The 25,405-nt window shown below is 40.2% G+C and overlaps 2 protein-coding genes across 2 annotated transcripts; both read left to right on the top strand.

Annotated features, from left to right (window-relative positions):
• Window positions 1-2,696: 2,696 nt before the first annotated feature.
• Window positions 2,697-4,160, top strand: LOC147948918 (uncharacterized). Its single transcript, XM_087469257.1, has one exon. The coding sequence runs from the start codon at window positions 2,697-2,699 to the stop codon at window positions 4,158-4,160; it is 1,464 nt and encodes a 487-aa protein (XP_087325383.1).
• A 6,181-nt stretch (window positions 4,161-10,341) lies between these two features.
• LOC147948917 (uncharacterized) lies at window positions 10,342-12,446 on the top strand. The gene is made up of 5 exons (XM_087469230.1): window positions 10,342-10,449; window positions 11,410-11,702; window positions 11,791-11,921; window positions 12,019-12,107; window positions 12,279-12,446. The coding sequence occupies exons 1-5, from the start codon at window positions 10,342-10,344 to the stop codon at window positions 12,444-12,446; spliced, it is 789 nt and encodes a 262-aa protein (XP_087325356.1).
• Window positions 12,447-25,405: the final 12,959 nt, after the last annotated feature.

The following is a 25,405-nucleotide window of genomic DNA, read 5'->3' as shown; positions in this document are numbered from 1 at the left end:
GATCATGGGCTATATAAGATAGAGACTATGTCGTAGAAAAGAATGCTTAGTGTAAAATATCTGGTATGCCAATGAAAGTATTCTATTTTCTTGTATCGCCTAGGCCCTAGACTACCTTACTGGATACTATATGCACAGTCATGTACCTATATGATGAAAAAAGTTGTCTCTTATGCTGCTTATTATTGGACTCGTGAATTCAATTGTTATCTCTTCCCTATTCTTGGTTGGTGTGTCTTTTTCTTCCGGGGAGACCAAGTGAATATTCAGTTGCAGGGACACAAGTAGATAAGAAAGCAAAGATTAGCTGTACTTGTTTTTTTGCAGTCGATGTATTTGCAGGCTCCTTTAGCTGACAAGTTTCAATGATAGAGACTATCTCCCAATGGCCCTTCAAAGACCAGTCCATTTGCTGTACAAGTAAGACTTCCACTATACACACACAAACACACACAGAGCCCAATATCATTTTTCTTGGTTATTTTTGTTTAGAATCTAGAAAGAAAAAGGAAAAAAAGGTAGGGAAGAAACTAGAACTCTTCCATTCCAGTATATTCAATGTGATTGGTTTGCTAACCAGGATTGTGAAGCACTTACTCGCCATGACCTAACAACATGTGTTTGAATAAAACACTTACCCACAAACATATTTACAGAGCTTCTTGGTAAATAAAGATATTTCCTTGTTAATTTTCTGATCCTGTCTATATCATTTTCTGTTATGCGCTCAATCGCCTGGGTCACATTCTAATATCCTAAACAGTGAGGGACATGCTTTTGGCGTTATTAGTGATAAAGTCATGTCTTTTTCTAGGGGAATCAAGAAACAAAGATCTATTGGAGATCATATCTGCTCCCTGATTGTCTAGTGTCATCAGTTAAGTACTCTCAATCTCTCTCCACTCAATAATGCCACAGGAGAGAAAGATAAAAAAAGAAGGTAATCTTTTTAAAAGTGGATAAACAAGAAAATGGAAGAGGAACTGTGTTGTATGTCCTAATGTGACTGACAAATCCGATGTCGAAACGTAGTCCATTCCTAGGGTCCAGCATTTGTTACTTCATCTATCCTTTTTGAAATTAGAAAGATAAAAAAAACTCTATTAACCACATATCCCCCTTGGTTCCCCACCTTCTTTATCTCTTTTGGTAATCCCATTTTTGTTTTCCTTGACCTGATCACTCTGTTCTCCCTCGGGTTTAACGGGTTAGCTCGGTTTCTGATCCATTCGTGTGGTGCCTCATGTATCTCTTGTGTAAGGTCTGTCTGGTCAATAGAACATTTGAGTTTTTCTTTGTACGGAACACAAGTGAAGAAGTAGGTCCTTTGGTTTGTTTGTTTGTTATCTGTTATGGAGATATCAAACACTTACCTGCAATTTCCTGTTGTGTGTGATAAGAGTAGGAGAAGTTATAGTTTGATAGTGAGATTGTCATGTCAAAAGCAGGTTTTTTTCATCGTTTAGTGAAGGTAGGGAATCTATTTTAGTGGTTTATAAATAGAGACGCTAAGTGACAAGACAACAATACTTTTATGGGTTTTTTTTCTTTTTCTTTTTTTCCTAACTCTCTAACTTTTCTTCAGGTCTAGTTTTTTTATTGGCTCGTACATGGAAAGTAAAATATAATGCTCGCTTTTGACCTCTCTTTTATTTCTAACTTTACATCATTTTGTCTTTTTTTTTTGGGTTGCTACGTTTTTTTCTATTTACGTCAATTTCTTATAATCATTTCGGTTTGAATTCCAGAAATAGAAAATGTACAGATATCTCAACCCGAGAAAAGAATAAATATGAACGTAACAAGTGTTGCAAACACATCACTAACACCTGCCTTACCGTACCTAACCCGAATCGTAACACAAGTTATTCTAAATTGATAATAAAAAATTTCAGATACTTCTTTGTATGACTTTTCTTGAGTTTGGTATTCTGTAATAGAATCGATGGACCCTAAAAACTTTGGACGTCTTTATTTGTCATGACTCTGTGACTCAGGACTAGTGAATTTTGGTACTTCTTTTGTTTTCGTTGTTGATTAATATGCGTCACCTCAAATTTAATTTTCACTTTATTTATTTATTTATCTCATTTTATATTTTTCAAATATTTGGTCATAATAACATTCTTTATGAGGATGACTTCTTGTTGTTTTTTTTTTTAGTGAAAAATATGACTATGTTCTTGAATTAACCATACAACAAAGGGAAGAAGAGTCGAAACCCGTCAGAGGCGTCGACAGGGGGAGTGAAATCTCTCCGGTCAAGTATGTAAAGATTGGTTTTATCTTATTATCTTTGATTTCTAAATTAGGAGTTTGATTAAGATTGGTAGATTAGATTAAGAGGGAAATGAAATGATGTATGGTAAATAACTTACGTATAGTTGACCCTTGTTTTGGGCTTAAGACTCTCTAATTCTAAAAGAGTTTTCGTTTCTTCTAGAATTTAGAGCTCCAGCGTGGAAAAACACTTTCCCTTTTAGCTTTTTCTACCCGATTAAGTCGTTTGGTCCTGTTTGTAACCCTTTTCTTCCTCAAAACTTGTTTATCTATCTGTTCTTCGCAAAGGAATAGTAGATCGAGTTCTTGTTTGGTCGAAATTGGCTTTTCTCTTCTCGGGTTCTTGAAGATTGAAGTGTGTTGTGGATAAAGCGGTGTGGTTTCAGTTAAAATTATCGGTCTCAGATTGCAAGAAGATGTCGGTAGCTATGGATAAAGCCTTGATGGCCATGTCTCTTGAAGAAGATGATGTTCCATTCAATCTTCCGGATCTACCAGAGTTCAGTTCGTGTGAACGCAACGCTATGAGTTTGGTTGGTAGAATTTTAAACCCAAATTGTCAATCAGTTGCGGGAGCGATTCATGAATTACCTAGGAAATGGCAGAAATACGACAAGGTCAGAGGAATAGCTTTGTCAAAAGAGAAATTCCAGTTTATCTTCTCTAGTGAACACGACTTGGAGGATGTACTTCACAAAGGTTTTCACAATGTTAACGAATGGGGTGTAGTGGTTGAAAGATGGTCTGAGATCCCGCCGGAAAACTCTCTCCAATATGTACCGCTTTGGGTGCAAATCCGCAATCTTCCAATAAATCACTATACAGCTCCTGCGATTACATCAATTGGAGAGATTGTCGGTCAAGTTCTTAAAGTGGCTTTCGACCCAGATCTTACCCAAGCAAACCCTTATGTTAGAGTCCAAATCAAATTTGATGTATCAAAGCCACTAAGGAAGTCAAAGGTTATAGGCCTCCCACATAATCAGTCTGTAGAAATCTTCTTCCATTACGAAAGGGTTCAAAAGAGATGCTACTCTTGCCAACGTCTCACCCATGAGATGTCGTTATGTCCTTTAGTGGTAAAGGCAACCCAAGAATCTCAGATGAATAGAAGAAGAGGGGAGCCTACTCAGAAACAAAAGCCTGCGCCTGTCCTGAAGGAGTCTGACCCACTATTTGGAGTGCTAGGCGAACACCAAGTTGGACTGAACCCCCTTTCAGGTCGTCCTCGTATTGCCACTGAAATCTTGGAAGGGATGAGGCAGTACCTATTGACGGCAAATGGTGAAGAATTGTCTGTAAAGGAAGAGAGAGTTAAAAAATCAGTAGCAGAGGCTGAAAAATCTCCATTTACTCAAAAATCTGCTCTCAGTTTGGAACCTGTTCCTCTAATATCGCATGAGGTGGATATCGGGAAAGGTCTCGTGTTTGGTTACGACTCTGATCTATCTTCTCCACATCACCAAAAAAACAAGCAGGGGGGCATTTCCAGTCAGGGAGGTTCCCCAAATCCGGCTGAGGAGTATGGTTCTTCGGAGGGCAGACTTTATGAGAACTCTGGTCGAGAGGCCTCAGGATCCTCTTTTACTTCTGGTGCTCTTCAGACTAGTTCTTCGATGTATAGGATAGGCTTCTCTGAAGCTGGTCCTTCCGGCTCTAGTCTGAAAAATAAAAATCCCCGGAAAAGGAATCAGAAGAAAGCTAGAGTGTTAAAAGGAAGGAACAAGGATCTGAATAAGGAAGAAGTGATAAAAAATCCTGGAGCAGCGAAGGGAGTTCTGAAAAAGAGGAGGGCAGATAATGATCTGGAAGGTGTTTCCAGTGCTGGAAGAGCAAGAGCACCATTGATAGTCCCAAAGGAGGGACTGTCGCACATCTGATGCGACTTATGAGCTGGAACTGCCAAGGATTGGGGCGGCCTCAAGAATTGACAGTTCCTCGTCTCATGGAGATGCGAAAAGAGCATTTCCCTGAGATTCTGTTTCTCATGGAGACAATGAATTGTAAAAATGTTTTGGTAGATATTCAAGTGTGGCTGGGGTATGATAATGTATATACGGTGGATCCAATTAACACTTGTGGGGGTCTCGCCATTTTTTGGAAGAAGAATGTAGATATTTCGGTTATATATGAGGACAAAAATGTTCTAGACTTATCTGTACAGTTCGGTGGCTACAGTTTTTTCCTTACGGGTGTTTATGGGAACCCAAATGCTACGCTAAGACATCAGGTGTGGGAAAGACTAACAAGGATTGGCATAGCTAGGAAAGGGGCATGGTGTATGATGGGGGATTTTAACGAGATCCTAAACAACTCAGAAAAACAAGGAGGGCCAAAGAGAAGTGAGTCTACTTTTCTAGATTTCTCTACAATGCTTACAGACTGTGGCATGCGCGAGTTAACCAGTACGGGGAATAGCTTCACATGGGGAGGGCGTAGAGGTACTTTGTGAATCCAATGTAAGCTAGACAGATGTTTCGCCAATAAAGATTGGCTATCCTTCTTCCCAGGAGCTAGCCAAGCTTTTCTACCTAAACGAGGATATGATCATAGACCTGTTTTGGTTAGTCTTCTCTCATCTCAAGAGTCTTACAGGGGATCTTTTAAATTCGATAAGAGAATGCTACACAAGCCTTGGGTAAAGGAAGCTGTGAGCATAGCATGGAATCAGTTTACACCGCGTCATGAAGCTCTGGTATCCGAAAGAATCAGGAATTGTCGAAGAGCTCTCAGCAAGTGGAAGAAGGTCAACAACCTAAACTTAAAAGAAAAAATTATCTCTATTCAAAACGAGTTGGAGGCGGTTCATTCTTCCTCTTCTCCCTCCTCTGAGAGGTTGAGATTCCTGAAAAATAAGCTGGTTGAAGCAAATAGAGAGGAGGAATCGCACTGGCAACAGAAAAGTAGAGCAAACTGGGTGCTTGAAGGTGACAAAAACACCAAATACTTCCATGCATCGGTCAAACAAACGAGATCCAAGAATGGGTTAGATAAACTACAAGACCCAAATGGAGTAATGCATTGTTCTGAAGCGTCAAAAGGTGATGTCGCGGCTACTTATTTTCAGAATTTGTTTACATCGTCTCATCCGGTGGATATCAATTCTATGCTGGAAGGGTTAGAACCTAGAGTTTCGATGGGGATGAATCAAGCGTTGCTTGAGAGAGTCACAAAAGAAGAGATCAAGCAAGCTGTGTTCTCCATCAATCCATCTCGCGCTCCTGGGGCCGATGGAATGACAAGCTTATTCTTCCAACAATATTGGGATGTTATTGGTCCTCAGGTCATTTTGGAGGTAACAGCTTTCTTCGAAACTGGTGAGTTTCCAAAAGAGTGGAATTATACCCAGTTATGTCTCATTCCAAAAAAAGCAAAGTCTACGCTAATGAGTGACCTCAGACCTATCAGCCTTTGTTCTGTCCTGTATAAGGTGATAGCAAAGATCATTATGGCAAGACTCCAACCTATAATGTCTGAGATAGTCTCACCAAACCAGTCGGCCTTTGTTCCGGAGAGATTAATATCAGACAACATTCTTATTGCTCATGAGGCAGTCCATGCTCTAAGGACTCATAAGGAAATCTCAAAAACTTCGATGGCTGTGAAAACAGATATGTCCAAGGCTTACGACCGCATGGAATGGGATTATCTTGAAGCTCTGTTATCTGCTCTAGGTTTCGATGCGAGGTGGATTCAATTGGTAATGTTCTGTGTAAGAACAGTCACTTATACAGTGTTAATAAACGGGCAACCTTTTGGTCTCATTAACCCAAAGAGAGGGCTCCGGCAGGGGGACCCTCTTTCTCCAGCTTTGTTTGTGCTTTGTGCTGAAGGGCTTACCCACCTTTTGAATAAAGCTGAAATGGAGGGTAAAATCTCGGGTATACAGTTCTCTCCTGAAGGTCCGGCGATCCATCATCTCTTTTTTGCTGACGATAGCCTCTTCCTGATTAAAGCATCAGTTGATGAGGGTCATGCTCTTAAGCTTATCTTAGGCTCTTTTGGTGATGCAACTGGTCAACAAATCAACTTGGACAAGTCTTCCATAACTTTTGGAGAGAAGGTTGAACAGCAAACAAAAGGTTTAATCTCTGAGAATCTCGGTATCACAAAAGAAGGGGGAGCTGGAACGTATTTAGGACTGCCTGAATGTTTCAGTGGATCCAAAGTGGAAATGCTCAATTATATCTCAGAGAGATTAAAATCAAGAATGTCAGGATGGTTTGCTAGAACTCTGTCCCAGGGAGGTAAGGAGATCCTTCTCAAATCAGTAGCCATGGCAATGCCAGTGTATGCCATGTCTTGTTTCAAGCTTCCAAAAAAGACATGTGAGACCTTAACTTCAGCTATGTCGGCTTTTTGGTGGAACTCCATAGAAGATAAAAGAAAGATGCACTGGATTGGGTGGGATAAGCTATGCATACCAAAACATCTAGGAGGCCTCGGGTTTAAGGACATTCAAATTTTTAACCAGGCTCTCCTTGCAAAACAAGCCTGGAGGATAATGCAAGATAAAGACTGTTTGTTTGCCAGGTTTTTCAAGAGCAGATACTTCCCAGATACTGATTTCCTCAGTGCAGTGATGGGTGACAGACCTTCTTATGCCTGGCGAAGTATTTCCCACGGTAGAGAATTGTTGAAGAGAGGGCTTAGACAAATGGTTGGTGATGGGACATCCATCTCGGTCTGGACGACAAGGTGGATTCTGGACGGTGTGATGCGAGCTCCGCTCATGAAAAACATCATTTTCGACTTAGACCTTATGGTTAATGATTTGTTAGATCCTCTTTCTCATTCATGGGATTTGACAAAACTGCATTACCATTTCTTTCCAAGGGATGTTGAGCTTATTCTCAGAACCAAACCAGTAAGGTCTTCAGAGGATTATATGATCTGGGAGCATACAAAGAGTGGAGCATATTCTGTGAAATCTGGTTATTGGTCAGAATACCAAAGAGAAAAGATCGAGCTGTTAAGAGAAGCACTGATGCAACCTTCGATTCTCCCTATAAAGGAGAAGATATGGAAATGCAATACAGCTACAAAGATCAAAAATTTCATGTGGAAAGTTGTAAGTGGAGCAATCCCCGTGGCTGATAAGATGATAGCGAGGGGACTTAAAGTGGATTCAAGATGCCAAAGATGTGGGATAGAGGGGGAATCGAGCAATCATGTCCTTTTCACGTGTACTATTGCCAAACAGGTTTGGGCTCTTTACAACTATCCCTCACCACCCAGTGGCTTTGATCAAGGTTCTGTGTTTCAGAACTTTTACTACCTCTTCCTCATGAGCACAAATCTAAGTGTCTCTCGGGAAACAAGGAAAGCTTTCCCTTGGATTCTTTGGCAGCTGTGGAAAAACCGAAATCTCTTCGCCATTGAGGGAAGAGGGTTCTGCACTTTAGCTACCACTTTAAAGATCAGAGATAACGTCTCTCAGTGGTTCCAGGCGCACGCTGAGGCTGAGATTTCAACCGAGGTATCAAGGTCAAATAGTGTTGTTGTTAAAAAGAAATGGTCCCTCCCCCCAAACGAATGGCTCAAATGTAATATGGCGTCTTCGTGGGATAAAGATTCAAAGTCGGGGGGAGCAGCCTGGGTTTTAAGGAACGAAAGAGGAGACACGGTTTTGCACAGTAGAAGATCCTTTGCCACAGTTTCTGGTAAAATGGATGCTAGCCTACAGTGCTGGTTATGGACTATAAATAGTTTGAAAAGTCATAATCTCTCAAAGATTATCTTCGCTTCGGAGGATAGTGCTTTGGTAGGAGCGGTTACTAGGCCTCCAGCCTGGCCATCTTTCAAGGCACAGTCCTCACAAATATCTGAAGCTCTTCGAGATTTATCTGAATGGAAGGTTTTTTTGGAAAATAGAAGTTCAAATCTCGCGGCTCACTTGATTGCAAAGAGTGTCACGAGAGAGGATCGTCGCCAATCGTATGTAGCTAGGGGTTTCCCTTCTTGGCTTGCTCAGCTGTTCGATTCTGAGAAATCAAATGTGCTTTGAGAGATCTTTGATAGGCTACTATGATTGTTTCTGCTCCTTTTTGGTTGGGTTCTGGTGATATGAGCGGGGCTACTAAAAGCCGTATATTTGTAAACTCTTTTATTCAGTAATATAAATCTTCTAAAGAGAAAAAAAAAAAAAAAAAAAAAAAAAAAAAAAATGAGGATGACTTCTTGTTACAGTATTTACTACTCGTTAACCATCCATAACTTTGACTATTATCTTTGGTAATTTCACTTACATTTTTTAGAAAAAAATCATTATAGGAATTAAAGAACCGAAAAAGCTTAGCATACTTATCAGTATCTACATTTTTGGCAGTGTTCAATAAAGCACTAAGCGTTAACTAGGCAGTGATCTAACGCCTAGCGCCTAGAACGGCTAATCGAAATTTGAACGGGTTTAGACAGTTTAGGCGTTTACACTATAAACTATTATATATGTGATATTATATACATAATTATACAAAATATGTATAAGAATAATAAAAATATTAAATCAAAAACAAAAAATAGTTTAAAACATTATTTCAATTCATTTTAATTTTTAAATAACATATTAAACATTTATAATTATGTTTATGAAAATAAACTTTACAAATGTTAAATTTGTGCAATTAAAATTTTAAAAATAAACTAAAATGATGATACAATTTTAGGCGGTCAAAACGGTCGTTTAGGCGGTGCTATAGCGCCTAACGCCTAGATATGATGGAAACGGACGCCTAGAACGCTTTTTCGAACACTGATCTTTGGTGGTTGTATAATGCTTGCCTCTTCAGGAACTCGAATTGTGTGAATCTTCAATACAATATCCTAAGTTATTCAAACAAATTTCAAAGGACTTTGATTTCGGTTGGCAACGATCAAACTTTTTTAACGGTGTAGCAAAAGTTGTACTACTTTACATGCCACTTTTCATATCATCTTTGTGATTGCCATTTTGATGGCTAACAACGAGCCAATCAAACTTTTTATTCTATTTTTACTTTTTTGGTCAATGATTTTTTTTAGTGAATTTTGGGTGTATATGGTCTTGATTTTTACTTTTGTTCAAAAAAAAAAAGGTCTTGATTTTTGCTATTCAATATACAAGAAGTTACAACATTTATTTTATATCTTTGATTCTACATATTATAATTATTAAATAGTTTTAGTGATGGCTCTAGAATTATGAGAGAAAGTGATTTTGTGTTGAAGAGGTGTTCAAGAGATAACGAATTGAGACAAGGTACCACTACAACCTTTGTAACCAACGTGCATCTTGTCTTACTGTCGCACTATGTAGTTGACATTATTGGTGGTTGAATCGTTATCACTTATCAGTATCCACATTCTACAGTTACCTAAAGATTTTCTTTGGATATGAGAAGAAAAATTATTTCACTACTTATGGGAACTAATTTCTCATTGATGACCGTATCAATTGTGTGTACAGTGTATCTCTTCAAAATTACCTGAATCTATTAAGGCAATAGCTGCGCACATTAGTGATGATGCCTATACATTTGTGGCGTGGCATTATTATAATTTGTTTGTACAATATACTCTTTAACATGTTTTTTTTTCGTAAATTCTAATCTACATCAATACAAATTGAGACAATAAAAGGTTCGATCCCTAGAGAATAAAGTCTTTGTTGTAAAACACTAGAATGGACTTCTATAACCGGCCCTTTATTAATCTCTATACTTTACGGTCCGTTGTCCCAAAGCCCATCGACTATGTCCTTAGCTTATGTCGGTTTAACTTATGTGTTTCCTATTCTGTTTTGGAAAGTCTTCTACTATATATATGTAACCTCGAGCAACCTTTGATTAATAAGAACAAGAGATTTATTTTCTAAACTCTCTAGTTTACAACACGTTATCAGAACGATAACCTCTAACTCTAAAACCCTAAACAGCCGCCGATTCATCCCTCTCTTCCAAAACCCTAAACCGCCTTTGTTCTTCCTTCCCTTCGAGACTTATCTCCTTGTCTCGAAGTTCCCTTGGCGTTCACGAGCATACCTTAGCTCGTGATCAAGTTCTATCCACAACAAGCTCGAGGTTCATGGTTCGTGGTTCGAGGGTGAGTGCGAGCGGTACAAGGAGCTGTTCGAGATCCGTTCGTGGGAAGCTGTTCGAGGTTTGTGGTCCATCCAAGCTCGAGGTTTGTGAGGTATATCTGAGGTCTTTAGCTCCCAGATCAAAACCGGTCAGACCCTAATTGGTGTTAAGGTAAACAAGATCCGAAACCTCCTTAAAAATATATAATCGAATTTAAACCTTAAAGCTATTGAACCCTAAAACATCCAAGTACACAAACAAACAAACTTTAAAGATCTCTAATCCTATAAAACTCTAAAACCGGTCACATAGGATTGTTAGATTGTTTGTGAATTGCACCAAGATATATCAAGTTTAAAATCCGGTTGATTGATTGCTTATTATTGCTTGATTGATTGTTGCATAAGAACCTAGAACTAAACTGTTAAGATTTCGAGATTCATAAGAAAGATATTGATCAAATTGTTCTAGGATATTCAAAACTTGGTTGTTCATGCATCATATTAAAATCGGACCATGTATAGGATGTTATAGAATCGGCTGCATGAATTAATCCTTAGGATTGCTTAGACATAAAACTTGAACATAGTCTTGTCCTTAGGATTGTTGATCGAAAATCGTAAACTCGAAATCCATGAGAAAACATTAGTCTTGTGTTCTAGGATTGAATCCGATTGAGATTAAAACTTTTGTTAAGTTTCTATAAAATTAAAACATGAAATCGGAATTAAAACATAAATTAGGATAAGTTCCTAATTAATTATAGTAATTATCTAAAACTCTTAAAACAATAATTACTAAATCCTAGAATGAATAGGAAAACTTAAATAAAGGAATCCTATCTAGAAATAAGGAAATTGTTGCATGCATTATCTATTTACTTTTGTTGTCTTTGCATGCATGAATATAAACCACGAAATTTGTAAGAGGCAAGGCATGTTTCGGTCTCAAATACCGCATGGCCTAAGGCATGGTTCAGTCTCAAATACCGCATGGCCTATTGATTGATTGCATGGTTCGATCTCAAATATCGCATGCTAATTATCGGTTGTCTATTTTCTGTTTTATGCAGATGGCAAGCCTTAAGAGCCTAGACTATGGTATCTTGAATGCTTCTGGAAGCAACTACTTGCAATGGACAATGGACACTAAGATCCATCTGAAGTCAAAGGACTTGTTCGAATGCACCAAAGAGGATTATGAGTGCACTGACAAGCAAAAGAATAAGTGTATCCAGCACATGCACCATCACATTGCTGAGAGTCTCAAGAATCAGTACCTCTTCATAGAAGATCCTCTCGCCCTTTGGACAGCGCTTAAACGCAGATACGGACAACAAAAGACGGTGCTCCTACCAAAGGCCGAGTTCGATTGGAAGAACCTAAGGATCTAGGATTACAAATCCGTGGATGAGTATAACTCCTGAGCTTTTTAGGATTGTCTCACTCCTTAGGCTGTGTGGTACTGAAGTGACAGAGAAGGAGCTGCTAGAAAAGACATTGTCTACCTTCAGCCCTAATAACATAGTCCTTCAGCAACAATACCGGCAAAAAGGTTTTGCTGACTATGGAGAACTCATTGAATGTTTACAATGAGATGTTTACTATTTATCAGCAACATCTCATTGAGCAGAACAATGAGATGTTGCTGATAAATAGTGCTATGAGACCTCATTGTTCAGCCCCATTACCAGAAGCACACAAGGTTGATTTGGGAAAGAAAACTGCAGTAGAGCCTAAAGAGCTTACGGAGTCTAAGGAGACCAACTACGTCCACAGAGAAAGACACTACGGCCGTGGCCGTGGTGGCAGAGGACGTGGTGGTCGAGGAGGCTAAGCTAGCCGTGGAGGCCGTGGACGTGGTGGTAGGGGCCGTGGGTCCTTTAAACCACACACCAAGGCTAAATCGGTTTGTCACCGATGTGGTATGTCTAACCACTAGGCCAAGAACTGCAGAACACCCAAACATCTCATTGATGCATATCAAGAGGTCTTGAAGAAGAATCCAGAAGCCAACTATGTGCATCTCGATGATGAAGGAGACTTCGATCATGAGAATGATGACTCCCTAGCCTATGAGACTTCCGATTGCCTTAGGAGTGATGATTGAATTTCGGTTTTTATTTTGGTTTAATTCTATGCTTTTATGTTTTGATTTCCTTCTATATATTGGATAATTATTTTGGTTTAAATTTAAAGATTTTATTTTATACTTAATTGGCTTATTAAATCAAAACACAAAATGTTGTTTTATATAGAAATGGCTGAGGATATGAGTGAACTAGTGGTGGACATTGGATCCAGCCACACTATACTAAAAGATAAAAGATATTTCATAAACCTCATCATAAAAAATGCCAATGTTAGTACAATTGCGGGTATAACAAATTTGATAGAAGGCTACGGCCAGGCTCACATAATATTGCCTAATGGCACACATATTGAATTAAGTGATGCCTTGTACTCACCCAGCTCTAAGAGAAGCTTATTGAGCTTTAAAGATATAAGACTGAATGGTTATCATATTGAAACCAAGGGTGAAGGAACTAAAGAATTCCTATACATTACATAAATTGTAAAAGGACATAAGAAGGTCCTAGAGACTATACCTGCACTAGCCACTGGTTTATACCATGCTAAGATCAATATGATAGAAGCTAACTTGGCAAAGCACAAAATGTTCAATGAACAGTTCACTCTATGGCATGACCGGCTAGGCTACCCGGGTTTGAACATGATGCGTAAATTGATTAAGAGTTTGAATGGGCACAACCTTAAAGAGAGAAAAGTTATCCCTAAACATCTCACTTGTGTAGCATGTGCACAAGGGAAACTTATCATAAGGTCATCACCAGTAAAAGTCACTAAAGAGACTTTAAACTTCCTGGAAAGGATACAAGGTGATATATGTGGACCAATAAACCCATCTTGTGGGACATTTAGATACTTTATGGTTATGATCGATGCATCAACCAGATGGTCACACGTTTGCTTGTTATCCACAAGGAATCTAGCATTTGCTAAGATGTTTGCTCAAATTATAAGGCTAAGAGCACACTTTCCAGATTTTCCACTTAAGACTATACGTCTAGACAATGCTGGTGAATTCACATCCCAAGCGTTTAATGATTATTGTATGTCTATGGGGGTGAGTGTGGAACATCCTGTGGCACATGTCCATACACAAAACGGATTAGCTGAATCTTTCATTAAACGAATACAATTGATAGCTCGACCATTGCTAATGAGGTCGAAGCTTCCTGTGTCGGCTTGGGGACACGCAGTCTTACATGCATCAGAACTTATACGCATCAGGCCATCTAGTGAACACAAATATTCACCATCCCAACTATTATCGGGTCAAGAGCCAGACATATCCCATCTCAAAACATTTGCTTGTGCCGTTTATGTACCTATTGCTCCACCACAGAGAACTAAGATGGGACCTCAAAGGAGGATGGGAATATATGTTGGATATGAGTCTCCCACCATTATAAAGTATCTTGAGCCATTAACAGGAGATTTATTCAAGGCTAGATACGCGGACTGTCAATTCGTTGAGTCCAAATTCCCTATGTTAGGTGGTGAGACTAGCAAGCTGGTCAAGGAATTAACATGGAATCAAACATCCTTAAATTGGCAAGATCCTCGAACTCTAGCATGTAATGCAGAGGTTCAAAAGATTATTCATTTACAGAAGCTAGCTAATCAATTGCCAGATTTCTTTGCTGACCCAAAGAGAGTAACAGAATCGTACATACCAGCTTGCAATGCACCAGTACGTATTGATGTTCAAAACGAACACAATAATCAAGTTGCTACAGAGTCTAAGCCACGTTTGAAACGGGGTAGACCATTAGGTTCCAAAGATAAGAACTCTCGGAAGTCTAAAGGTGCAAAACAGACCAAGGTTAAGGGAATTACAGAAAATACAGACATAGCCGCGGCAAAGCCTAAGGAACTAAGTGAGGTTCCGGACGCTGAACCTCAAAGTCCTGAAGGTATTGATAATAATGAGATCTCAATAAATTATATCATGTCTGGAATTCAATGGAACCGTAAAGATGTCGACATCGATGATATATTTGCATACAAGGTAGCACTTGAGATAAATGAGGATCATGAACCCACATCTATATTAGAGTGCACTCAAAGCAAAGATTGGCTAAAATGGAAAGAAGCTATTGATGTGGAGTTAAACTATTTGAAGAAGAGAAGTGTGTTTGGTCTGATCATAAGGACAACACCTGAAATTAAACCAGTTGGACATAAGTGGGTCTTTGTAAGGAAGAGAAATGAGAACAATGAAATTGTGAGATATAAAGCACGGCTTGTAGTACAAGGATTCTCTCAAAGACCAGGAATAGATTATGAGGAGACATACTCCCCTGTGATGGATGCAACGACTTTTAGATATCTAATAAGTCTGGCTATAAGAGAAAAACTGGATTTGCGGTTAATGGATGTTGTAACTGCATACTTATATGGTCCACTGGATAATGAGATTTATATGAGATTACCAGAGGGTATTGAACTCAAAGATAAGAGTGGTTCTCGAGAACAGTACTGCATAAGGCTAGACTATTGACCAAGATCACCCTGTCCGTACAACTATGAGGCCGTCCGTACAACTATGTGACAAGGCCCAGTCATCTATGAGAATAAGGAGGCCTTATTGGTGTAAGCCCATGAGAAGGTTCGAGATCCTCCTTGTAGCCGTTAGAGAAGAAGAGAGAGTGGAGTCACGGGTTGTGCTTTGTTTAAGGAAACAAGGAGGGGTCGCTTTCAATCTTGGGAAGAACCAATTCTCTTTCCTTATCTCTTATGTGATTTATTGTAAAGGGTGTAGCCCTAGTTCTCTTAGTATATATAGTCTTTTGTAAACCTTTGTAAGATATACTTATGGAATATAACTTTCTCTCATTCTTCTTGCCGACAATTCTCTTCTTCTCAACCTCTTCCGCTTAAATCCCAACATGGTATCAGAGCAGTTTTTCGATCTTTGATTCTCTAAACCTACTCGTATTCTCCCTCATATTCTATCCTCTTCAATCTTTCTCTCTATTCTTGGTTACTTGCATTCCATACTCGCTACTCGACATTCTTAGTTATCATTTTTCTCTATCTTTCGCGAATCTCGCTCATGGACACTACCAAACCTATTGTTACACCGGTGGTCTTAAAGGGGGCCAACTATTTGTTGTGGAAAAGAACCACAAAGACCGCGTTGAGTGGCCGGGGACTATGGATTCACGTTGAAACGGACCAGTTTCCCAAGAAAGTCACCAAGAACGACGGTAAAGAAGGAAAGGAATAAGACAAGGAGGCTGAACTCGAGAAGGAAATCAAATGGTTTCAAGAAGATCAGACCGAGCTTGCCATTCTTCAGAATTCGCTTGATGCACCAATCCTTGAAGCATACTCTTACTGTGAGACGGCCAAGGAGTTATGGGAGACAATTGCGAACGTGTATGGAAACGTGACAAACTTGACCAGGGTGTTTGAAGTCAAAAAGGCTATCAACTGTCTTCACCAAGAAGACTTGGAGTTCGCAAAGCATTTTGGCAAGTTTAGGTCTCTTTGGGCCGAACTATAGATGCTTCGGCCGAGCACCATAGATCCGGCCATCCTCAACGAAAGAAAGGAACAAGACAAGGTCTTCGGTCTTCTTCTCACTCTGAATCCGGCGTTCAACGACCTTATCAAGCACATCCTTCGTGGTGAAAAGCTTCCGACTCTTGAAGATGTGTGTTCTCAAGTTCAAAAAGAGCAAGGGTCGCTAGGCTTGTTTAGCGGTAAGGAGGACTTGGCTACGGCTAACAAGGGAGTTTACAAGCATGAGGACCGGAAAGCAATGGTATGCGACCATTGTAAGAAGAGGGGTCATCTGAAAGACAAATGTTGGATCCTTCACCCGCATCTCAAGCCGGCGAAGTTCAAGGCCAACCTATCGCAAGGAGGACCAAGTGGTCAAGGCACCGGAGCAGCAAATCAAGGAGACGTAGCAGCCACGGCCATGGTAGCTTCCCTTGGAGACCTGGTGAGAAAGTCGGACCTAGAGGCCCTCATCAAGTCCATTGCCGCACTAAAGGACTCCGGTACCACTTTCTTTGCTTCAAAACCTAGTACCTCACTTGTTGTAGACTCGGGTGCTTCTCACCATATGATTAGTAACCCTAGTCTTATACACAACATAAAACCGGCACTAGGTAATGTTATCATTGCTAATGGAGATAGAGTACAGGTTAAAGGAATAGGAGAACTAAAATTGTTTGATAAAAGTTCTAAAGCCTTCTTTATGCCTTCATTTACTTCGAATCTCTTATCGGTAAAGAAAGCTACTACATATTTGAATTGTTATGCGATTTTTGGGCCCAACAGTGTACATTTTCAGGATATTGAGAGTGGAAAGGTTCTTGGAGAAGGAGATGGTAGAGGAGATCTCTATGTCCTAGAGAAAGCTTCAAGTCCTTCTAATTCGTTTTCTTTTGCTTCGAATCTTAGTAGTAGTTTAAGTGATGTGTGGCATGCTAGACTAGGCCATCCTCATTCTCGTGCATTTGAATTAATGTTGCCCAATGTTTCGTTTGATAACTCCACTTGTGAGTCTTGTATTCTGGGTAAACATTTCAAGACTATTTTTCCTAAATCAAGTACTATTTATGAACATTACTTTGATTTAGTACATTCTGATGTGTGCACATCTCCTTGCCTATCTAGGGATAATAACAAGTATTTTGTGACCTTTATTGATGAGAAATCTAAATATACTTGGCTCACCTTGTTACCATCTAAAGATAGAGTCTATGATGCCTTTGTCAATTTTCAGAATTATGTTATCAATCAATTTAATGCAAAAATAAAGGTACTAAGATCGGATAATGGAGGTGAATATACAAGCCACAAACTCAAAGAGCACCTAGCTAAGCATGGAATCCTCCAACAGACCAGCTGTCCATACACGCCTCAGCAAAATGGAGTGGCCGAGAGGAAAAATCGACACTTAATGGAGGTGGCTTGGTCAATGATGTTTCATTCGAATGTCACTAAGCGGTTTTGGGGTGATGCGGTCATGATGGCGTGCTACTTGATCAATCGGACACCAACAAAAGTCTTAAATGACATATCACCCTATGAGGTACTAAACAAAGTTAAACCTTCTCTTGATCACTTATGCGTGTTCGGGTGTGTTTGTTTTGTTTTAGTGCCCGGAGAACAAAGGAATAAACTTGAGGCCAAAAGCACTAGAAGTATGTTCATTGGCTACTCAACAAGTCAGAAGGGGTACAAGTGTTACGATCCGATCACTGGCCGCACACTAGTCTCTAGATATGTGAAGTTTCTTGAACAACAAGGGTACTATGATAAGAAGGACTGGGAAGGCCTCAAAGACATATCTCAACCCAATACTGACCGGACGGCCAACTTGCGGTTCCTTCTTGACCATTTGGGCGTCACCAAACCATCATATCCCGAGGCGTCTCTACCAAAACCACCCTCCGATGGGCCTACAATATTATCGGAACCTCCGGGAACTCATGATGCTTCTCCTTCCCATACGGAGAAAAATATTCTAGAGCTAAGAGAGACACAATCCGAAGAAGCCTTGACAACACCACCTGATCTATCACCTGACGATAGTACAGCTGAGACAGGCCAGCCCACACCATCTCCACCACCACTTCGGTGCAGTGAACGTTTAAAACAACTGCGGCGTAGTGAAAGGTTAAAGAATCAACCAGTCTACTACAACAATCAGGCTGTCGCCCACCCTATTCAGGCCGTGTGTTCGCTTGACCTTATCTCCTCGGATCACTTTGCCTTCCTTGGTAAGCTTGATGAGCACTTTGTTCCTCAAACCTACGAGGAAGCTAAGCAAAATAAGGAGTGGCTTGATGCGGTGGACGATGAAATGGCGGCTATGATCCGGAATCGAACTTGGGACGAGGCTGATCTCCCTAAAGGTAAAAAGGCTGTCAGCTCCAAGTGGGTGTTCACTATTAAGTATCTGAGCACTGGAGAGATCGAGTGCTACAAAGCCCGCTTGGTCGCACGCGGCTTCACTCAAACCTATGGATTTTTCTATACGGACACCTTTGCTCCGGTGGCCAAACTCCATACAGTCCGGGTCGTCTTGTCCTTGGCCACTAACCTCTCTTGGGAGCTTTGTCAAATGGACGTCAAGAATGCCTTTCTTCATGGGAAGCTGACCGAGGAAGTCTACATGCATCCTCCACCGGGTTTAGAGCACATTGTTGCTCCGGGTAAAATTCTCCGGCTTCACAAGGCGATCTATGGTCTCAAACAGTCTCCGCGGGCTTGGTACCACAAGCTAAGCTCTACACTCCGCACGAATGGTTTCAAGCGCTCTGAAGCTGATCATACGCTGTTCACTCTCCGGACTGACTGTGGCCGCGTCGTCGTTCTCGTCTATGTTGATGACATCATTATCACCGGTGATGATAAGGACGGTATTTGTGCCACTAAGGCTCTTCTTAACTCTACCTTTGATATTAAGGATTTAGGTGAACTTAAATACTTCCTTGGAATAGAAATCTCTCGCTCTCCGGAGGGATTGTTTCTTTCTCAAAGGAAGTATACACTCTACCTTTTACATGAGACAGGTAAGATAGGAGCTAAACCGGTGTCCACGCCGCTTGAGGAAGGTTACCAGGTCAAGCGAAAGGGGGAGAAGCCAACACCCGGTGCTCCAGTTAATAAGTCGCACGAACCATACGAAGATGTGGGACGCTACCGTAGGCTGGTGGGCAAAGCTTATCTATCTTACGATCACGAGGCCGGACATATGCTATGCGGTGAACCAAGTCAGCCAACACATGAAGGCTCCAACGAATTTTGACTGGCAGACGCTCGAGAGGATCCTATGTTATCTCAAGGGTAGTCCAGGACAAGGCATTTGGATGGGAAAGAACAACAACACGGAACTCGTCGGTTACTGTGATGCGGACTACGCTGGTGATACAATAGATAGGAGGTCCACGACAGGGTATTGCACATTCGTTGGAGGGAACCTAGTGACCTGGAAGTCAAAGAAACAGAAATTTGTGTCTCAATCAAGTGCCGAGTCGGAATATAGGACTATGAAGAAGCTAACCGATGAGCTCACATGGCTCAAAGGCCTCCTCAAGGACCTTGGAGTGGAGTCTGATCAACCAATTACCATGCATTATGACAATAAGGCGGCGATATACATAGCAACCAACTCGGTCTTCCATGAAAGGACTAAGCACATTGAGGTAGATTGCCATAAAGTGCGAGAAAAGATTGAAGAAGGTGTAGTCTTGCCGTGTTACACTCCAAGCAAAGACCAACTGGCGGACATCTTCACCAAAGCAACGAGTCCTCAGAAACTCCTCTAACCTGTGAAGATCATACTCTTTTCCTTAACATGGTTTTGTCCCATGTGGTTTTCTATGTTAAGGTTTTTAATGAGGTGATCTTACGCGGGTTCCAAGCTTAGCCGTCTCCCTTGGCTAAGCTTGAGGGGGAGTATTGACCAAGATCACCCTGTCTGTACAACGATGAGGCCGTCTGTACAACTATGTGACAAGGCCGAGTCATCTATGAGAATAAGGAGGCCTTATTGGTGTAAGCCCATGAGAAGGTTCGAGATCCTCCTTGTAGCCGTTAGAGAAGAAGAGAGAGTGGAGTCACGGGTTGTGCTTCGTTTAAGGAAACAAGGAGGGGTCGCTTTCAATCTTGGGAAGAACCAATTCTCTTTCCTTATCTCTTATGCGATTTATTGTAAAGGGTGTAGCCCTAGTTCTCTTAGTATATATAGTCTTTTGTAAACCTTTGTAAGATATACTTATGGAATATAACTTTCTCTCATTCTTCTTGCCAACAATTCTCTTCTTCTCAACCTCTTCCGCTTAAATCCCAACATAGACAAATCGCTTTATGGACTAAAAAAGACTGGTCGATGTGGTATAACCGATTAAGTGAATATTTAGCTAGAGAAGGCTATAAGAATGACCCAATCAGTCCATTTATATTCATAAAGAAGTTTGCAAACAAAGGATTTATGATAATAGCAGTTTATGTGGATGATCTAAACATCCTTGGAACCTCTGGTGAAATTGCCCAAACAGTAGAATATCTCAAGAGAGAATTTGAGATGAAAGACCTAGGCAAGACAAAATTCTGTTTGGGATTGCAGCTTGAGTACAGAAACAATGGAATCCTTGTGCATCAAAAGGCATATACAGAAAAGGTACTCAAGAGGTTTAATATGGACCAAGCTCACTCATTGACTAGCCTAATGGTTGTGAGAAGTATTGAAGTAAGTAAAGATCCATTTGCTCCTAAGAAGGACAATGAAGAAGTTCTTGGTCCATAAGTGCCTTACCTCAGTGCTATAGGAGCATTAATGTTCTTGGCTAGCCACACTAGACCAGACATATGTTTTGCCGTGAACCTCCTAGCAAGATATAGTTCTTGTCCGACTATAAGGCACTAGAATGGTATTAAACATGTTCTGCCTTACCTACAAGGAATGACAGACTTTGGTTTATTTTGTACTAACTATAACAAAGAAGGTTTAGTTGGTTTTGCTGATGCAGGTTATCTATCCGATCCACACAATGGTAAGTCACAAACAGGTTATGTGTTTACACACGGTGGTACTGCGATCTCATGGCGTTCTATGAAGCAAACTCTTGTGGCCACATCATCAAATCATGCGGAGATCCTAGCAATTCATGAAGGCAGCCATGAGTGTGTTTGGTTGAGATCAATGACTCAACATATTCGGACTGATAGTGGCATGGATGACAACAAGGAAGCAACAGTCATCTATGAAGACAATACAGCCTGCATCTCACAGCTCAAGGAATGTTACATCAAGGGAGATCGGACGAAGCACATTCTACCAAAGTTCTTCTTCACACATGAACGACAAAAGGCTGGAGAAGTTCAAGTGATTCAAGTTCAGTCCTGCGATAACTCAGCTGATTTCTTCACCAAAGCATTGCCGACAACAATTTTCAAGAAGCTCACGTACCAGATTGGAATGCAGAAGCTTAAAGACTTAGAGTGATGCTTGGAACATGGGGAGCAATGTGTGTTGTACTCTTTTTCCTTCACCAAGGTTTTGTCCCAATGGGTTTTCCTGGTAAGGTTTTACTGAGGCAGCATCCCCAAGCACATTGCATCGATCCCTTCCAGCATAGGCACGGTTATATCATCCAAGGGGGAGTGTTGTAAAACACTAGAATGGACTTCTATAACCGGCCCTATATTAGTCTCTATACTTTACGGTCCGTTGTCCCAAAGCCCATCGGCCATGTCCTTAGCTTATGTCGGTTTAACTTATGTATTTTCTATTCTGTTTTGGAAAGTCTTCTACTATATATATCTACTATATATATGTAACCTTGAGCAACCTTTGATTAATAAGAACAAGAGATTTATTCCTTAAACTCTCTAGTTTACAACAGTCTTGTATTATTGAAATAAATGTATCCGAGTTTCCATATTGGTGTAAGTAGAAAGTTATTCTAAATAAAAGTGTTTAATATGGATGTTACAGTATTTGTGTTAGTAGAAGTGTCTATCGTACATCTATGTGTTGCCAAGAAAATTTTCCTAACGTAAATCGTTTGTAAAATAGTTTACCGTGTGATAGTATGTGTTGAAGGTAAAATCGTCTATATAGATATACTGGAAAGCAATTTTCTGAAAATAAGGAAAAGTGTCAAAAACTCCGAACACTTTTATAAAATTTTTGGCTAAAATGGTCTAAATAGTAACAGATGAATTTGGCTAAATAGTTGATTCTAACTAAAATTGTTAATGTTGTTTAACTGAATCATGCATTTTTTGGTGAATTTGGGATGAATTAAGCAATATATTTAAGACTAAAACTAAAACTATCATCAAATAATTATTGAATAATAATATAATAACTAAAAATTTATCTAAAGAAAATTATCTATTGGTATGATAAACTAATATATAGGTAAATAAATATTCATTATTTTAAAAATATAACTGATATAAATAATATACTGGTTGGGAAAATTGACTTATTTTCCATATCTCGTTTTGAATTATTAGAAATCTATAAATAATTAATGAATATTTTATTCAAAATATTATTTTTAAAACTTTAACATTTTAATATAATTTAATTGCTTTTTTGTCCTCTCTAGTAGCTTTAAATAATATGATGAGTATAAACATTATTAAAATTTTAATATCCAAAATAATATTTTAGCATACTTTTTGCAAAATCAAGAATTTTTCTTATGTAAATGGTAATAGGGTTTTTTTTTTTTCAACCTAACATTAAATAAATTAAAAGGTGACTCCAAGGTTGGTCGCCCAATCTGGAGCAAAAGAGTTTACAAAGAAAGATTCAGAAGCTAAAGGTCTAGAAGAGCGAGCAAGACAGACTGCTAGGACGTTTGACGATCTCGGAATCTGGGTCAGGGTGAAGGAGGAGAAAGATGAACTGAGGGGATGGAAATCTTCCAATAGATGCGAGAAAGCTGGCCAGTCGTCCGGAGCCTGCACCATCGCCACCAATTTGGCGCTATCTGACTCAAAATTCTGACAATCAATCCCCACCGCCCGAAGAGACTCCATAGCCCATAGTAAGGCGTTAAACTCCGAATGAAGGGAAGAGGGACTATGACGAAGACTGCGAGCTCCCAAAAGTAGCGTCCTCTCATCATGAGTACCATACCACCATCCCACGCCCTCTAAAGGGTCGGAACCTTTCCATGAACCATCAACCTGACAACGAACAGAAACCACCCTTTCCTCCGGAGCTGACTAGGGAGTCAAGAAGTTCACAGAGAAAGACTTGGCCTCCTCCCACAAAAGTTTATCGTTTGATGCCTGATTTATAATATCAATTGGCTCAGCCTCAATACCTTGAAAAACCTTTTTATTCCTATCTTTCCAAATTGTCCACAATATCCAGGGCAACATATATCCAATACCCGAACCCCCGGAGCTTGATAAGGCCTTAGAATATAAGAAATCTAAATTTAAATACACTGAACCATAGGGAAAGCCAGTCGAAGGAAGATGTATCGGCGATAGCTCCCAAACCAAATGCGAACGTATACACTAAAAAAGTGCGTGATTAATAGACTCCACCGCAGAGCCGCACCGTTGACACGTAACATCACACCGTACACCCCGATGAGCGATCAGTTCCTTTACAGGAAGACTACCAGACGCCACCTGCCAGAAAAAATGCTGAACCTTTGAGGGGACTTCAAGTTTCCAAGCTTGTGACCGCAAAACTGTGCACGTTGGACCAAATTTGGCTTCCTTCGGTAATTCTCATGCTAGCCTATAACCAGATCTCACGGAATACTTGCCGGACTTAGTATAATGCCAAATCAGTCTATCCAATCGAAATGACTTACTAACCGCCAAACTCTGTATAAGCGGAATATCCGCTGGATCCATATACTCCTCTAGAATGGGCAAATACCAATCCATCGTAAGAGGATTAATTAAATGATTGACCTTTAGATTAGGATGTAGAATTCTCCCCCTACCATTCGCTGGTCTTGGCTGGTGAGGGATCGAAGGATCCCTCCATACCGAGATGTCACAACCCGAACCTACTATCCATCGTGCCCCTCGTTCCACTAGTCTCTTAACGGAAAAAATACTCCTCCACGCAAAGGATGGAGAATATGGTTTAGTTGCCAGTAATGGATGTTTTCTCTAGAAATATCGACCACGAATCACCCGTGCCATTAAAGAGTTCGGGTAATGAATCAGCCTCCAATATTTCTTAGCCAACATTGCATCATTAAATTCTTCCAGAGCGCGAAAACCCAAACCCCCATCACATTTGTCCTCACACATTTTATCCCATGCTACCCAATGCATGCCTCTAGCCTTGTCACTAGACTTCCACCAGAAATTTGATATGGCACCCGTAAGTTTGGTCGTTAACGCCTGTGGCAATTTAAAGCACGGCATAAGATGAGTTGGAAGAGCTAACGCCACCGACTTGATCATAATTTCTTTACCCCCTTTCGAGAAAGTCTTCGCCGACCAACCATTAACTCGCTCATCCAGGCGATCATTAACATAACTGAAAACGTTAGTCCTTAATCCCTGAAGGTTTTCAGGTATTCCTATATAAGAACCCATACCTCCCTCGCTGGAAATACCAATTACTATTTTTATCCGAGATCTTACCTCCGGCGAGACTTTCTTACCAAACATGATAGAAGATTTCTCTAAATTCACCTCTTGTCCCGACGCTTTCCCGTAATTACCTATAATATCCATTACCACTTTACATTCAGACTCCTCTGCCTTACAAAAGAATAGACTATCATCAGCAAACAATAAATGCGAGATCGACGGACAATCTCGAGCAATCGATATTCCGATAAGTTTCTTTTCGCGTTCAGCCTTTTTAATATTCGCTATGAGAACCTCTGTACAGAGAATAAACAAATAGAGAGAAAGAGGATCACCCTGACATAATCCCCTTTTAGGTAAGATGGAACCCCGAGGTTGGCCATTTAAAAGAACTTGATACGAAACCGAAGAAACACACCACATAATCCAAGTAATCCACCGTCTATCAAATCCTAATTTAATCATAACCGCTTCCAGAAAATCCCATTTAACACAGTCATACGCTTTGCTCATATCCGTTTTTTGAATGCCAGGAAATCCGACTTACATCGTTGATTAGTACTTAACCCATGGAACATTTCCTGCGCAACCAAAATATTATCTGTAATCAGCCGCCCAGAAACAAAAGCCGATTGCGTTTCTGAAACCAGGGACGGTAAGAACCGCTTAAGCCTAAAACATAACACTTTTAAAATAATCTTATAACTCACATTACATAGACTAATCGGCCGAAATTCTGTCATAAGTTGCGGTCGATCCACCTTAGGAATGAGACAAATATTAGTCTCATTAAGGCGAGGATCAAAACCACCCGTTCGAAAAAAAAATTTAACCAAAGTCACCAGATCCCCTTTTAAAGAAGACCAGAATCGTTGGAAAAATAGGGCCGTCATACCGTTAGGACCTCGAGATTTCTCTGGGTGCATA

Source organism: Camelina sativa, chromosome 2 (assembly GCF_030686135.1).
Source record: "Camelina sativa cultivar CO46 ecotype springtype chromosome 2, ASM3068613v1".
Taxonomy (NCBI): domain Eukaryota; kingdom Viridiplantae; phylum Streptophyta; class Magnoliopsida; order Brassicales; family Brassicaceae; genus Camelina; species Camelina sativa.
Note: the sequence above shows the minus strand (reverse complement) of the source record. Positions and strands in the feature narration are given on the sequence as shown.